The 15,459-nt window shown below is 36.0% G+C and overlaps 1 protein-coding gene across 4 annotated transcripts; it reads left to right on the top strand.

Moving 5' to 3' along the window:
- The first annotated feature begins 1,734 nt into the window (after positions 1 to 1,734).
- Positions 1,735 to 15,145, top strand: LOC143241901 (transcription factor 21-like). Of its 4 annotated transcripts, none has more exons than XM_076485208.1 (3): positions 1,735 to 2,243; positions 4,005 to 4,303; positions 13,172 to 15,145. In XM_076485208.1, the coding sequence occupies exons 2-3, from the start codon at positions 4,028 to 4,030 to the stop codon at positions 13,400 to 13,402; spliced, it is 507 nt and encodes a 168-aa protein (XP_076341323.1). In that variant the 5' UTR covers positions 1,735 to 2,243; positions 4,005 to 4,027; the 3' UTR covers positions 13,403 to 15,145. The 4 variants fall into 4 exon arrangements, with proteins under 4 accessions (XP_076341323.1, XP_076341321.1, XP_076341320.1 ...); XM_076485206.1 differs by lacking the exon at positions 1,735 to 2,243 and adding an exon at positions 3,065 to 3,233 and having other exon boundaries at positions 13,175 to 15,145; XM_076485205.1 differs by lacking the exon at positions 1,735 to 2,243 and adding an exon at positions 3,065 to 3,233.
- The last annotated feature ends 314 nt before the right edge of the window (positions 15,146 to 15,459 follow it).

The following is a 15,459-nucleotide window of genomic DNA, read 5'->3' as shown; positions in this document are numbered from 1 at the left end:
CATTATGGTTAGTTATCAATTCCAATAGTATTACATTATTATTAGTTATCAACTTCAATACAACTACATTATGGTTAGTTAACAACTCCAGTACAAATACATTATGGTTAGTTATCAACTCCAATAATATGACATAATTATGAGTTATTAATCCAATATAATTATATTATTGTAAATTATGAATTTCCATATAATTATATTATTGTCAGTTATAATTATCAATTTCGATTTTCTACTGATAGTTTTCTCTCAGTGTGGTAAGTGTTTTGGTCTAAACATGTATTGTCCCATTATTATGTATTTTATGTACATCAAACATGTATTGCCCCATTTTTATGTATTTTATATACATGTATAGAATTTAGCTACATAGAAACTATGAATGATCATCATATTCTCAAACATGTATCCACGACAATTCCCAGCTGCAACCTAAAATTTTACACTTTAAAGTAATGCGAACAATTAGTCAATAGCTACAGTAAATCATTACGAACTGTATCAGCTACGTTTATTATCATTACAATGTATAATGGTAACTACCATATCAAGCAATCCTTTGCCCACAGTTGACATTAAAAAGCCAGCTAACCAGATAAATAAAAAGCTGGAATTTAAAAACCTGCAAATGGAGATAGTAAAAAACAAACAAGGTTGTAGATACTGTAGACATTATTTATTCAAACTACAGATTTCTGTTTTGACTCTATCAAATGTAATTCTAGGTAACAGGATGGAACGGAAATAAAAGTTTGTAGTTTGAATAAATAACATCGAAAGTATCTACATCCTTGTTCGGGCCCCGACATGGTCAGGTGGGTTAAGGCGTTCGACTCGTAATCTGAGGGTCGCGGGTTCGAATCCCCGTCACACCAAACATGCTCGCCCTTTCAGGCGTGGGGACGTTATAATGTTATGTCCAATCCCACTATTCGTTGGTAAAAGAGTAGCCCAAGCGTTGGCGGTGGGTGGTGATGACTAGCTGCCTTCCCTCTAGTCTTACACTGTTAAATTGGGGACGGATAGCGCAGATAGCCCTCGTGTAGCTTTGCGCGAAATTCAGAAACACACACACAGCTTTGTTTTTTTTTTACTGTCCCTATCTTCAGGTTTTTAAATTTTCAATGTTTTATTTATATTGTTGGATAAGATAGCACGTGAATGTGAAAGGATTCGACTCGTTCTTAGACTATAGTTTTTCAAACTAAGAAGACATCAGGAACCAACATCAATTGTTTGTTTGTTTACAGCTAAACACAAAGAAAGCTACACAGTATATTATCTGTGTTCTGCCCATCACAGGTATCAGAATCTTGTTTCTAGCGTTGTAAGTCCACATTCTGCCACTAGGAGACGAGAAAATTAATAATAGAACGAAAGTCAACAACGGAACGAACGTTAATAATACAGTTGTAATGCTTAACAGCTCGATAATGATTTATGTATAGAGTCGCATGGCTTATGAACTTCTTTCAGTAAAGGTGAGCACTGTAATAAAAAATCTTACATAATAATTATAGTTTTACCCAAGCTGTTGCACCAGTATTTTTAGACAGATTACACAACATATAAGTAACTGTATGTTCAAACTGACATTTCTGGAAAACTATTTAGTTTCAATGTTATTGGGTTTACCTGTGAATCCTATAAACACGATAAAAACAATATTGGACATTTAGTTTTCAACACCCTTCTTCTCTTTCTCTATTGGTCTACTTGTTTCACTTTTAATAGTCTGCCTTTTGTGATTGGCTAACAACTGCAGTAGGCGTGGATTCTAAGACTTGTAAACTATTTTAAATTATACAAAATTCTTGTCACCAACAGAACTCGTACTTTTCTTTTGCTTGTTTAGTTAAAGTTTCGCATTTGTTTAAAATTTTGAGTTTTGTAGTGAACATAAACGGAACGTAATGGATGACAAACAGAGACAAATTCTCTCCTGTAAACACGACACTTTGGTTAGCATCAGCTAGAGACAAACTCTCTCCTGTAAACACGACACTTTGGTTATCATCAGCTTTGTTTTCCTTCGAAATGTGACAATTTAGAAGACTAAGTCGCTGCTTTGGTAAATTGTTGCCGATCATAACCAATACTAGTGTTCAACCGGTTCTTTCCAAACGGGGTTCTGGTCAAGTTAACCGACACAAAGAGGAAAGGAAAGATATAGTGGTCGCTTCCATACAAAGTTCTGGTCAAGATCAGATACGGAGAGACACAAGAAAGATACCTTCGAGAACGTAAGTCTAAGACAATTTTTCTTATACTATCATAAGTTTATTTAAGGGTTAGTCGCTCCTAATTATGAAATGATAGACAAGAAAGAAGACAACTAGCCAATGACCCTCACTGTCACACTTATAATGCACCAACGACTCTCCATGGTAACAGGGCCTTTATTTGATGATCCTGATGAAAGATCATCCACAAGCACGAGACCTTGGTGTGTGATAAACCATTTTGTTTCTCTCTACGTGTTTCTTTAAGAAGAGAAAGAGAGAATGCATCTTCTACGAATAGAGAGATAGATATTTTTTATTATTTAATTTTATAAATAAAGTTCGTGCTTTCCAGCAGTGAGGTCTTGTTAAAGATCTTTGTTTCCACGGGTATTATACAAATATAACAGACAAAGTGTTATAAGGTTGTTGTTTTTTTTAAACTCATGCGAAGTGTCATCCAAACATTGACGGCATAATCTTCCTCCACGTGTCGAGAGCACGAGATCTTGCACGTGTTTGTATGACCATGAGGTTCAACGGCCCGAAACGCCCGTAGGTTACTAGGTGTAGAATTACACCGATTTGTAGTGTACACAAACTAAAAGAATAAGTAGGATTAACCCCCCCAACTGAGGTCAAAGGTCAATATGAACAAAACATTTTTATGAAGAAAAAACCACATATTGAGAAGAAGAAAAAAAATGTCACTCATCAAGAAAATATGAAGACAAGCAAGGAGACAAAACCGGTAGGACCCAGCCGAGATAAAACACATTAGAAACAACTTTAGAAGAGGACGACCTGTGACATGCTCGTGAACTTGTGATGAAATCCAGTGAACAAGAACTTTTCGATACAAAATATCGAAAGGGTTCTTTTGGAACTAATGGAAGCGTGGATCATAAAGTGTAGTCCATGCTTAGACTTTGTTTACTAACTTATCTTACGATTAGCGTGTCAGGCTGAGGGTCTTGTTTTTGTGGATGTGTAATAAGAGTGACAGTTCAGGTAATTGGTTCTATTGACTATGTGTTTCTTATCTAGTCTGTAGTTTAAGATTAGAGACGGTTAGTCTAAGTTTAAAGGAATTTTAATATTGTCTGCGTTCTGTTGACTAACTGTTTTTTTTTTTTTATTTTGTCTATAGTTTAAAGATCGGAGGCGGTCAGTCTACATAACATGGATCTTTAATACTGACCCTTAGAGTGCAGAAAGTGAACCGTATTCCATAATAGTTCTGCCTGTGGATAATGTTTAAGTTAGACACTCACTAGCAGATTTAGCACCCGAGAATCAGACGAAGTGTTTACTCTGAAGAAAAAATATTCGATCATTAAGATAAAATTAAACCTTTCATTACCGAATACGTTCTTAAGGAATTGTTTCAAACTGCTTGTCCAAAAAGAAGCCCAAATAGAAATAGGACGCACAATTAAGTTTGTCACTGTACAGGTTAAACACTAAGTTATGTTTGTCACTGTATTTGCTGTACCTCATATTAAACATTTGACTGCAATGGTTCCATCATAATTACCTTGCTGAAGGATTAGCTCTCTACGGAATAGAAACAAGTGATTAAGTCTATATGTCCCTCACTGGAACAACGTTAAGTCTACGGAACTGTAACGCTAAAATCCGGGACACGATTCCTACGGTGAACACAGCAGATAACCCAGTTGGGCTTGATTATAAACAAACAAAATTAAATGAAGTTTACGCATTTCTCGAAACATTAATATATATATAATAAACTTATTAATACGTATTTTTCCAAACTAGGGCTTCGCACAGATAACCCTAGGATGGCTAGGGACCGTAAAGGCTCCGTTGGAAACATGGGAATATCTAAAAGGAATAAACCTATTCAAAGAAATGCTGCCAATGCTCGCGAAAGGGCGCGAATGAGAGTTCTTAGCAAGGCCTTTTCTAAGTTGAAAACATCTCTTCCTTGGGTTCCAGAAGACACCAAACTTTCCAAACTAGATACGCTTCGTTTGGCATCCAGCTACATTGCCCATCTTAGGCAGATCCTGACGGAAGACACAGGACCTCATGCTGTCGTCCACCCAATTACTTTGGTAAGTATGTCCTCACTAAATGCATTTTATCCTTAAGCTAATATATCCAGACCTCACTAGATAAATGGCATTGAGATATTAGGTTTTGAAATATGCAAACAGATCAGTATTGAATTATTATTTGCAATTATTCTGTTAACAGCGATATCCAATTGAATATTTACAGATTCAAAGAATACAAGTTAAGTTTAACAATCGTTATACACTCTATATCTGTTCTATCAAGTGGCGATAAGGCCTTTCGACTAAAACTTGATCTCACCAGGTTGGCCAGGTCACAAAAGGCAGAGTGGTGTTTCTGACGCTAGAAACTTTCGAAATTACAAGAACAACAACTGCTGTGGTACTAAATAAGTTACATTGGTTAAGTTTATTTTCTATCAGTTTTGTGAGGATTTTAGTTACCGAAAAAATAATTTTTTAATGTAATACAACAAATAATCTCACGATTTTGTTTGAAATCACGCTCCGCCATTGTTGAAAGGATTGAAATTCATAAAAATGTAAACGTAGAAGAAATAAAAGTTCATACTCTTGCTATAAAGTTATGGATGAGATGAGAAAACTGAAAGACAACTGGTGTGATGTACATCACGTGTAGTTTGATAACTTAAAACCAACTGGTGTGATGTGCATGACGTGTAGTTTGATAACTTAAAACCAACTGGTGTGATGTACATGACGTGTAGTTTGATAACTTAAAACCAACTACACCAGGTGTGATGTACATGACTGGAAGTGTGATAACTTAAAACCAACTGGTGTGATGTACATGACGTGTAGTTTGATAACTTAAAACCAACTGGTGTGATGTACATGACGTGTAGTTTGATAACTTAAAACCAACTGGTGTGATGTGCATGACGTGTAGTTTGATAACTTAAAACCAACTGGTGTGATGTACATCACGTGAAGTTTGACAACTTAAAACCAACTGGTGCGATGTACATGACGTGTAGTTTGATAACTGAAAACCAACTGATGTGATGTACATGACTGGAAGTTTGATAACTTAAAACCAACTGGTGTGATGTACATGACTGGAAGTTTGATAACTTAAAACAAAGCTGTGTGATGTACATGACGTGTAGTTTGATAACTTAAAACCAACTGGTGTGATGTGCATGACGTGAAGTTTGATAACTTAAAACAAAGTGGTGTGATGTACATGACGTGTAGTTTGATAACTTAAAACCAACTGGTGTGATGTGCATGACGTGTAGTTTGATAACTGAAAACCAACTGGTGTGATGTACATGACTGGAAATGTGACAACTTAAAACCAACTGGTGCGATGTACATGACGTGTAGTTTGATAACTGAAAACCAACTGATGTGATGTACATGACTGGAAGTTTGATAACTTAAAACCAACTGGTGTGATGTACATGACGTGTAGTTTGATAACTGAAAACCAAGTGTGATGATAACTGTAGTTTGATAACTTAAAACTGGTGTGATGTGAAAACCAACATGACATGACTGGAAGTTTGATAACTTAAAACCAACTGGTGTGATGTACATGACGTGTAGTTTGATAACTGAAAACCAACTGGTGTGATGTGCATGACGTGTAGTTTGATAACTTAAAACCAACTGGTGTGATGTACATGACTGGAAATGTGACAACTTAAAACCAACTGGTGCGATGTACATGACGTGTAGTTTGATAACTGAAAACCAACTGATGTGATGTACATGACTGGAAGTTTGATAACTTAAAACCAACTGGTGTGATGTGCATGACGTGAAGTTTGATAACTTAAAACAAAGTGGTGTGATGTACATGACTGGAAATGTGACAACTTAAAACCAACTGGTGCGATGTACATGACGTGTAGTTTGATAACTGAAAACCAACTGATGTGATGTACATGACTGGAAGTTTGATAACTTAAAACCAACTGGTGTGATGTGCATGACGTGTAGTTTGATAACTTAAAACCAACTGGTGTGATGTACATGACGTGTAGTTTGATAACTTAAAACCAACTGGTGTGATGTACATGACTGGAAATGTGACAACTTAAAACCAACTGGTGCGATGTACATGACGTGTAGTTTGATAACTTAAACCAACTGGTGCGATGTGCATGACGTGAAGTTTGATAACTTAAAACCAACTGATGTGATGTACATGACGTGTAGTTTGATAACTTAAACCAACTGGTGCGATGTGCATGACGTAAAGTTTGATAACTTAAAACCAACTGGTGTGATGTACATGACGTGTAGTTTGATAACTTAAAACCAACTGGTGTGATGTACATGACTGGAAATGTGATAACTTAAAACCAACTGGTGCGATGTACATGACGTGTAGTTTGATAACTGAAAACCAACTGGTGTGATGTACATGACGTGTAGTTTGATAACTTAAAACCAACTGGTGCGATGTACATGACGTGTAGTTTGATAACTTAAAACCAACTGGTGTGATGTACATCACATGAAGTTTGACAACTTAAAACCAACTGGTGTGATGTACATCACGTGAAGTTTGATAACTTAAAACCAACTGGTGTGATGTACATGACTGGAAGTGTGATAACTTAAAACCAACTGGTGCGATGTACATGACGTGTAGTTTGATAACTTAAAACCAACTGGTGTGATGTACATGACGTGTAGTTTGATAACTTAAAACCAACTGGTGTGATGTGCATGACGTGTAGTTTGATAACTGAAAACCAACTGGTGTGATGTACATGACGTGTAGTTTGATAACTTAAAACCAACTGGTGTGATGTACATGACGTGTAGTTTGATAACTTAAAACAAAGTGGTGTGATGTACATGACTGGAAGTGTGATAACTTAAAACCAACTGGTGCGATGTACATGACGTGTAGTTTGATAACTTAAAACCAACTGGTGTGATGTACATGACGTGTAGTTTGATAACTTAAAACCAACTGGTGTGATGTACATGACTGGAAGTTTGATAACTTAAAACCAACTGGTGTGATGTGCATGACGTGTAGTTTGATAACTTAAAACCAACTGGTGTGATGTACATGACGTGTAGTTTGATAACTTAAAACCAACTGGTGTGATGTGCATGACGTGTAGTTTGATAACTTAAAACCAACTGGTGTGATGTACATGACGTGAAGTTTGATAACTTAAAACCAACTGGTGTGATGTGCATGACGTGAAGTTTGATAACTTAAAACCAACTGGTGTGATGTACATGACGTGTAGTTTGATAACTTAAAACCAACTGGTGTGATGTGCATGACGTGTAGTTTGATAACTTAAAACCAACTGGTGTGATGTACATGACTGGAAATGTGACAACTTAAAACCAACTGGTGCGATGTACATGACGTGTAGTTTGATAACTGAAAACCAACTGATGTGATGTACATGACTGGAAGTTTGATAACTTAAAACCAACTGGTGTGATGTACATGACTGGAAGTTTGATAACTTAAAACCAACTGGTGTGATGTACATGACGTGTAGTTTGATAACTTAAAACCAACTGGTGTGATGTACATCACGTGAAGTTTGACAACTTAAAACCAACTGGTGTGATGTGCATGACGTGTAGTTTGATAACTTAAAACCAACTGGTGTGATGTACATCACGTGAAGTTTGACAACTTAAAACCAACTGGTGCGATGTACATGACGTGTAGTTTGATAACTTAAAACCAACTGGTGTGATGTACATGACGTGAAGTTTGATAACTTAAAACCAACTGGTGTGATGTACATGACGTGTAGTTTGATAACTTAAAACCAACTGATGTGATGTGCATGACGTGTAGTTTGATAACTTAAAACCAACTGGTGCGATGTACATGACGTGTAGTTTGATAACTTAAAACCAACTGGTGTGATGTACATGACGTGTAGTTTGATAACTGAAAACCAACTGGTGTGATGTACATGACGTGAAGTTTGATAACTTAAAACCAACTGGTGTGATGTACATGACTGGAAATGTGATAACTTAAAACCAACTGGTGTGATGTACATCACGTGAAGTTTGATAACTTAAAACCAACTGGTGTGATGTACATCACGTGAAGTTTGATAACTTAAAACCAACTGGTGTGATGTACATGACGTGAAGTTTGATAACTTAAAACCAACTGGTGTGATGTACATGACTGGAAGTGTGAAGTTTGATAACTTAAAATCAACTGGTGTGATGTACATCACGTGAAATTTGATAACTTAAAACCAACTGGTGCGATGTACATCACGTGAAGTTTGATTAGTTAAAACCAACTAATTTTTTCCTCAATTGAACCGTGATGATAATATTGAAATACATAAACCAACACGTTTCATTGAGATGTGACTTCACGCCCAACTAGGACGTGAGGTTGAAACGAATGGGCGTAGATAACACTTTTTTTTTTTTGAGCATCCGAACATTCCAAAGCAGACGTGTGTTAAGTTGTAATGCACTCTTCAGGGGCGGTTGGTCCTGAGAAATAGCTCTGGAACTATCGGGCAGGCTCAGATACACAATATATAATTTCACTTTGAATTGTGAATGCTTTATAAGAGTGACACTCAGTACCTTTACATGAATAATAGGTGGTGATACCTATTACTGGTTTTTTTCTTCTGGTTAGCCGTTCAAAACAGAGACTGCAGCAGAAAACCTCAGCACTTTTTCCATATATATCAGAAAACCTCAGTACCTTTTCCATATATATCAGAAAACCTCAGCACTTTTTCCATATATATCAGAAAACCTCAGCACCTTTTCCATATATATCAGAAAACCTCAGCACCTTTTCCATATATATCAGAAAACTTCAGCACCTTTCCCATTTGTATCAGGTCATCTCATAAGCAATGTCCGAAAATTTAATGCAGAAAGTGCATCATCATTTCTGTCTTTGTAAAATGCTTTAGTGACTAAAATATGCAGTAGGACGTGTATAAAAATGTTCAGACAAATAAAAGAAACTAACTCAACTCCACTTTTTCAGATCATTAATCAAATAAATCCTTATGAAGATGGATGTGTCTGAGGAGCACATTAGGCATATAATGTTTTATGAGTTTAAAAAAGGAAATAGTGTAGCAGAAACTACTCGAAACGTTCAAGGTGTTTATGGTGTGGAGTCTCCCAATGAAAGAAAATGTCGAAGGTGGTTTTAGAAGATCAGATCAGGTGAATTAAGTGATGCTCCACGTTCAAGTCATCCTGTTGAGTTTAATGATGACTTACTGCTGGCAGCAACTGATGAAGATTGTCTGTAACAGTTGAAGAACTAGAACAGAAGTTTAATTCAAACCATTTGATAGTTCACCATCATCTGCAACATCTTGGAAAGATGTCAAAACTTGGAAAATAGGTTCCCCAAGATTTGACAGTAGCCAACCTAAGAGCAAAAGTGGACATTTGCAATTCTCTCCATGAACATAACTTGCTTTGTTTTTTTGGACAGGTTAGTATCTGGAGATGAAAAATGGATATATTATAAAAATGTTTAGCGCCACAGACAAACTAGTTAAAGCACGGCCCCAGATGAACCTCCACCCTAGGAAAGTCTTGTTAAGTGTCTAGTGGGATATTGTTGATGTGATCTACTTTGAGTTGCTGCCACTCAATGTAACGATGACATCAGACTTCTATTGTCAACAGTTAGAGCGTTTGAATGTTGCACTGAAGGAACAGAGGCCTGCTTTGATCAATCGTAAAGGTGTTGTGTTACACCAGGATAATGCACGGTCCCATACAGCAAGGATTACATCTGTAAAGATTGAAGAGCTAGACTTGGTGAACCTTCCACATCCACCTTATTCTCCAGATCTTGTTCCATCTGATTATAATCTATTCAGAAGTTTACAGAACTATCTTGAGGGAAAAGAACTTGGAAGACTTGAAGATTTCAAAACTACCCTCTCTATAATCTTTTTCTCCAAACCCCAAGAATTTTACAGAAGTGACATTCAGAAACTTGTGAATCGTTGACAGGAAGTAATTAATAATAATAAAACACACATTATTGATTAAATAACATTAAAAACGTTTGAAATTCTTTCTCTGAACCTGAAATCGGACATTACTTAAGGGATGACCTGGTACAAATACGTAACTATAATAAAGGTTAAGTGTACTCATTTAGTTAACCCAGAGCTAAAACAGTGTTTTTACTATTTCACCTTTGACGTCTTTGTTCCTCAAAGCGCCACCTTAGTCCCAAGGGTTCTGTGTGTTTTCGTATAGCAAAGCCACGTCGGGCTATCTGCTGAGCCCACCGAGGGGAATCGAACCCCTGATTTTGCGTTGTAAGTCCGAAGACATACCGCTGTACTAGCGGGGAGCCCCAAGGGTTCTAATGAATATTTACAGAACAAAGAAAACAGAAATTTGGTTCAAAAAAGCATTATCTGTCCAAGTGAAAATCATCAAACCAAAAGTTTGAAACAAGTTTATTTCATCTTGTTATTCTTGTCTGTAATTGTAAATTGTTATATTCAATGATGACGAGAAAACCCACTGGTAGAGAAAAATATATATGTAGGAATGTAGAAGGCGTGTTTAGATGTTTGATTATATTGATTAACATAGGTATAAAGGTGTTTCTTTGTATTGGTTTATTTTGGGCTTGAGTTGTTGTATAAGTAAGGCTTCTTTAATTTTGTGTTCAAAGAACACAAAAAGTCACCTTCACACGTTTTCGAATACTACAAATCAAATAAACATAACATAACCATAGAAAACACCCAAATACTTAATAAAGAAACAACCATAAACAAACATAAAATTAAAGAAGCCTTACTTATACAACAACTCAAACCCAAAATAAACCAATACAAAGGAACAACTTGATACTTATATTAATAAATATAATCAAATATCTAAGCACGCCCTCTACATTCCTACACTCAATTACACAACCCCCTTCAAACATGTGGTCAGCTATCGGTCAGTTACCTCTTTCTTTTTTTGTGAACCTGACGATGACCGAAGAAGATCGAAACGTTGTTCGCTTTTTCACATAAAATTTTCTCAACTCAAACCAGCCGTTTTTACACATAAATTGTTATATTATTCTTCATTACTTTGTATTTCTTGAAAACTAACAACTGACACGTACTCTATATTAAGACGCTGTGTAATAACAAAACAGTAGACTGCTTTCCCCGCTAGTGCCCTTTAATAACGAGGGTATAGCTGCATACCTATGAACATATTAATTACAACTATCACGCAGAAATGTTTATGTAGCACATGTAATATCGTGTACACTGAAAAGGATTCTTTAGAAGTATTAATACTGTAACGTTTCTTTCTGTGGACACGAGTCGTCTTTAAAGCCATCTTAATAATACAGTAATAAACTCATCTGTTAATATCTGTTTAATTTCCAAAAACAGAGAATTAAAAAAATCAGTTTGAGACAAATAATTTCTCTCTTTTAGCATCGAAACATTTCTGAGTCAGTGTAATTAAACTTTTCTTATATAAGTCAGTTTAGAGAAAAACCTTCCTTACCCAACGAGTAATTATAGGAAACACCTTCATTATATAATAATATACAGTAGCGATGGCTGTTATTTCAATACGTCGATGAACGTAATTAAAAAATTCGCGAATGTTTGATCTTTTTCCAACAGAAAGGCCCGGTATGGCAAGCTGGGTTAAGACACTCGACTCGTAATCTGAGGGTCGTGGGTTCGAATCCCCGTCGTACCAAACATGCTCGCTCTTTCAGCCGTGGGGGCGTTATAATATTACGGTCAATCCCACTATTCGTTGATAAAAGAGTAGCCCACGAGTTGGCGGTGGGTGGTGATGACTTGTTGCCTTCCCTCTAGTCTTGCACTGCTAAATTAAGGACGGCTAGCGCAGATAGCCCTCGAGTAGCTTTGCGCGAAATTCAAAAAACAAAAAAGAAACCCAACAGAAAAAAATCCTTATTTAGGTAGTCAAGATTGTGTTTTCTTATTAATTTATGCCAGACTCGATTTTTCGTGCTTTTCCTTGGTAAATTAATATTAACAAGAGAAATTGCTGTAGTTATTATTAATAAAACTGAAAGCATGTTTGTTGTATGGTGTGGATATTCCAAACTTCAAGACTCGAGAGTTTATAAACAAATGTGAGCGTGAGGTTTTTTTTTTCTTAAATAAGTACTGTTTATCTTTTTTTTCTTTTGAGAGTATATCATGGTGTCTTACTTTTCAATTAATGTTTGTTTGCCTTAGCCAAGACTTATGATTTCATCTGTAACATACTCCAAAACAGCTGTATCACACCACTTTCCATGGCAGGCTTTCCGCTGTAGCAGCTGGAGCCAGTCAAGTCTCCAAGATGCAACTACTAAACTACACCTGTCGGATGCCACGCGAACGAATCATTTGACTCCATACACGAACAGGTCACGTGCCGCATTAAAAAAAAAGCGCTAATAACGCTAGGCCTATTTGTTTCGTAGAGGATGAATTAGTAAAAAAACGAATAAAGAATTCTTATAATATCTCTAATAACACATTTTGGCGGTGGTAAAAGTATCATTAAATTTACTTTGTATGCTTTGATAAGTTGTTTAGGTAGAGCATTGTATTATTTTATTATACCTGTTGTTTCATCTCAGATAGAAAAGATGGATCTGGTGACGTTAAGGAGAATGACTGATGGTAGTATGCTTGTTAGGGTTAATGTTGACGTGAAGGTGTTTGTATCAAATGATTGGAAGAATTGTTGAGATAATAGTACTTTAGAAGTTGGTGTTTTAGTTATTACTATAAAGTTATTTTGACAACGAAATTTACGTGTTAATGATACAATTGTAATAATGATGGTGAGACAGGTACAACAACGAATTAGTGTTGAAGGTTATAATGATGGTACAAATCTTCACGTTATGTTCCTTTTCTTTTATTCCAGCAGACGTGGCCGTTTTCTTTCAACAGTCGAACTTCTCCGTCATCTCAAGAGACTTGCATGCAAAAAGTCGCAGCTTCGTCACTCTCGTACGACATACCTTTAGATTATCGACAGATTACATCTGAATGTATAGATGTGAATTTAACTAACTGTAACTATAGCAATAACGTATTCAACGAGATGCAACTTGCTTATGGAAGAAGCGATTCAACAATGTCGTTTAATTTATGAGATCACTAAATGAATCACCACAAGGAAATTTAAATATTGTTAGATTTCGCAGCAAGGAGAGAAGGCTAAAAAAATAAAATTGATAAGTAGTAACCTATAGTGAACAATACTGTGTTGTTACTCCACAATTTAATGTATTGAGCAAAGGAAAATGATAGATATGTTTTTTAATGTTTATTGTTTGCGTTCATTTGACGACCACTCAGTAAAGTAAGGTTTTAACACGACATTCAGTTAAAAGCAAATTTCAGTTTTCGGTATATGCTTAAAAATATTTTCCTCTAGCATCTCTCATAAAATCAGAATACGTGAGTTTCATATTCTGGTGTCATTTATCAAAGTCACATTTAACTACATAAGTAGGCAAAAAAAACACACACAAAAAACAACAAACAAACAAGAAACCGGTGATTTCTGGTTTTATTCACCCATGAAGGAAACCTGGAACAGTATTATTTGAAGACGAAAGGTGGAAGACTTTTGAAACGTCGTCCTCTACACTTGTTCCTCCACAACAGGGAGTTGCCATCCATTCTATAAAGTTTCATCATGATTAAAATATGCTTTTTTTTTTCATGCCAGAAGGAACAAAACCAAATTACTTGCATTCCCCTGTATGACACTTCAGGACCCGGCATGGCCAGATGGTTAAGGCACTCGACTCGTAATCTGAGGGTCGCGGGTTCGAATCTCCGTTACACAAAACATGCTCGCTCTTTCAGCCGTGGGGGCGTTATAATATTACGTCAATCCAACTATTCGTTGGTAAAAGAGTAGCCCAAGAGTTGGCTGTGGGTAGTGATGACTAGCTGCCTTCCCTCTAGTTTTACAATGCTAAATTACGGACGGCTAGCGCAAACAGCCCTCGAGTAGCTTTGTGCGAAATTCAAAACAAATCAAACTCCAGTAGCTGCATAGTATTGATTTCGAAACAAAACAAAAACTATGTACGTATTAAAATGTACACATACATAGATAAGTTTCGCACTTTTATTCCTGTCTCAGTTTTATAGGCGTCGCGAGTTTCACATACACTGAGCACCGTATTTTAAAAAATAATATGAAAAATATATAGCTCTTGCTAAAAGGCTAAAATATAAACTGACCCATTTATGAATGACAAGAAAATGAATAATTATTTCTCTATATTGTGCATCAGAAAGAAGATTCGACGTTTAAAATATTACAATAAAAACATTCAACTTAAGACATTCAGTAAACAACTCAGCCCTACTGACCACAACTTCTCAGTAATTAAACCTCAATGACAACGTCCAGTCAGCATTTGGGTCACACAGATAACATCCAGTCATCAAACGGGCCATATCCACTTGGTAGTGAAGCCCTACTGACCGCATACAATCAGCAACGTAACTACACTGCTCATATCCAGTCGTTAATTGAAATCTACTGACCATAATAAGTCAGCAACCAAACTTTATTGACCATACCAAGTCAACAAGTAAACCTTAATGAACTTACGATTGTGTTACGAATTATGGAGAAACTTTAATTTTTCTTTCCGCAGGGAATCTTTGTGCCTAAGTTTCTGCTGTGTATTTTAGGCTTAAAACATTATACATGTATTTAAATTGTACGGTAAATCAGTCTTAGGATATTGTATTACGATATTTTTAAAGTTAAGTCCTATATAAGTGACTTATCATTCTTTATATACGAAAAAAAGAATAATATTTGTGTTTTGACAAACGTGTTATATGTTATATTTTATTATTAAGTATTTTAAACTGTATACAGCTCTCTTGTAAATAAAAGTACAAAAACTTTAATAAATGTGTGTTTGTTTTTCTTATAACAAAGCCACACCAGGCTATTGCTGAGCTCAACGAGGGGAATCGAACCCTTAATCTTAGCGTTGTAAAATGCGTAACATTACCGCTGTATTAGCGGGGGCGGTCTTTAAACATACTGCAGTGTTTATTGTGTATTTATGTTGTACATTATAGTGACATTAATTCTTACCCAACTAATACATGAGACGGAGAAGATAACACATAATGTATATCTTTAGAATATCTGTAAACCTCACATTCTCA

The sequence above is a fragment of the Tachypleus tridentatus genome, unplaced genomic scaffold (genome assembly GCF_004210375.1).
Source record: "Tachypleus tridentatus isolate NWPU-2018 unplaced genomic scaffold, ASM421037v1 Hic_cluster_1, whole genome shotgun sequence".
Classification (NCBI taxonomy): domain Eukaryota; kingdom Metazoa; phylum Arthropoda; class Merostomata; order Xiphosura; family Limulidae; genus Tachypleus; species Tachypleus tridentatus.
Note: the sequence above shows the minus strand (reverse complement) of the source record. Positions and strands in the feature narration are given on the sequence as shown.